This window comes from Sinocyclocheilus anshuiensis, unplaced genomic scaffold (assembly GCF_001515605.1).
Source record: "Sinocyclocheilus anshuiensis isolate Anshui unplaced genomic scaffold, SAMN03320099.WGS_v1.1 scaffold1174, whole genome shotgun sequence".
Classification (NCBI taxonomy): Eukaryota; Metazoa; Chordata; class Actinopteri; order Cypriniformes; family Cyprinidae; genus Sinocyclocheilus; species Sinocyclocheilus anshuiensis.
Genome location: NW_015537970.1, coordinates 64,599 through 66,657, shown reverse-complemented (window position 1 = coordinate 66,657; position 2,059 = coordinate 64,599). Strand labels below are relative to the sequence as shown.

Sequence of the window (2,059 nt, the reverse complement as noted above, 5' to 3'; positions counted from 1 at the left end):
GTGTGGCAGAGTCTTAACTTTGATAAAGAATATCTCTTTGGTTTTGAGACTTTAGTCTTTGCAACTTCAGGGATCTTATCTATTCACGAACAGCTTGTAACAGTCCAAAGAGAAAGGAAAACTTGAAATCGCATCATATGACCCCTTTAAAGAAGCTCTACACTGCACAATCTCTTACTTGCATCATGTCTACATTTACTTTGTTCTAATGAGAGGATTCGTGAGCGTGCAGAACTCAGTTTCTACGTCAGAACGCTGACTCCTTCATCAGCAGCACCATACACATGCTTTGTGGTAATCTTACGTGCGTCGAAGACTGACAGAAGAGAAGAAATTGTTGAATGAAGTCGTTAGTTTTGTTTTCTTTGCACACAAAAAGTATTCTCGTAGCTTCATAAAATTAAGATTGAACCACTGATGTCACATGGACTATTTTAACAATGTTCTTACTACCTTTCTGGGCCTTGAACGTGGTAGTTGCGTTGCTGTCTATGCAGGATCAGAAAGCTTTCGGATTTCATCAAAAATATCTTAATTTGTGTTCCACAGACGAACGAAGGTTAACAGGCTGCACTCCAGACTATCCACACAGCAAGTTGACGTTACTTTTTTTAAATAAACACGGACACGTTGTGCACTGAGATAGACCTACTATTTATGTTTTTGTCTGACGAAAAAACAAGACTATCCTGGTTCTTCAAAGCGCATAGGAGCCAGTGTGTGTTGTCGTTTTCGGCATCTTCATTTGTTAATTGAGTGAAAAATATTTACTGTAGTCCTATTTATTTGATTTGTTTTTTTTTTTTTAGATTATTTTGCTTTTCGGTTCTCAGAAGAGCTGCAGGTGCATAATAATTTGAAAATAGATTAATCCAGGTTCTGATGTTGCTTAGTTGTTCTGCATGCTGCCATTTGCACATGTTAAAATAAACCTGTGAATAATATTTGTTTGTATTTTTAATAGGTCACAAAGTCACTTGGCCATTCAATTTTTATTCAATACTAATTTAATATTCTAATCTTATCAGTTAGCGGTTAATGTTCGGTTAACAAGCGGAAAATTAGCATCCCTAGTTCACAGAAGTATTTCTCACTGTGCCTCACCTGCGTCTCGGGGGCGATCGCCTTCTGGGTGAGGAGCGATACTGTCGACGTGGTGATACAGACCTACGTCTGAGTGGTGAACGGCTCATTCTGCGCCGTGCTGGACTCGTTTCCCATGATCTCCCAGCTCCATCCACACGAGGACGCTTCCTAAGAGACATGAAGCATTTGCCAGATAAATTATTTCATCACAGGGCATGTTTGTAACCAACAGTTATAAGCATACATAAACAACAAATCACCTTAACAAATCCAATATTACAGTCTACTATTCTGATGCTAGGCAGTTTATCACACAGGAAACCTGCTGCACTCAGGTAAATTAAGCTCTACCTGGTCAATATAAATGCACTGCAACTTATTAAGATAACTTACAAGTAATAAAAATAGGCAAGACAAGTATATGACCCTACAATTTCAGAACTGTAATTTAGGACCAGGCTGTTTTGAGACATTTTAAACTACAAAACAGCCTAAAACCAAGCAATAAGAATTAAAGCAAATGTTAGGTTCCTTCAATGGTACAATCTATTTAACAGGGACATTCCCATTGAGCGGGCAATTCAACTTGATATCAAACCTAAAAACAGCTCTGATTCCCTCAGTGCCATTCCAGCCAACAAATACGAAAACCCCTAGAGCTAAACGAAAACCCTGATCTCTGACTGCATGTTTGCAACATCCCGTTCAGTCCAAATGAGAACAAGTGTTGTGCAGCCAACTATGAAAATATAACTATCGGTCACCTTCTTGCCTTTCAAATGAATTCACTGCAACCATGCAACTAGACAGAGGAGCATGTGTAATTTGTGTGTGATGGTTAATCCGTGTGAACTGGGTTGTGGATGGGAGAGTTCTGCAAACCTTGATTTCAAACTATGTTCTGCTATATCCAGTTGACCAGTATATTACATTCTTATGTATGTTTAATTTCTTTATTAGTAAAAAAAAAATA

The 2,059-nt window shown here is 38.3% G+C and overlaps 1 protein-coding gene across 1 annotated transcript in view; it reads right to left on the bottom strand.

The window, feature by feature from the left end:
* The window catches only part of LOC107670278 (serine/threonine-protein kinase PRP4 homolog), a 40,897-nt gene that overhangs the window by 32,932 nt on the left and 5,906 nt on the right, over nt 1-2,059 (bottom strand). The window contains exon 3 of the mRNA XM_016462830.1: nt 1,105-1,254. Within this exon, the coding sequence (XP_016318316.1) occupies nt 1,105-1,254 (150 nt within the window). The remainder of the gene's footprint in view (nt 1-1,104; nt 1,255-2,059) is intronic.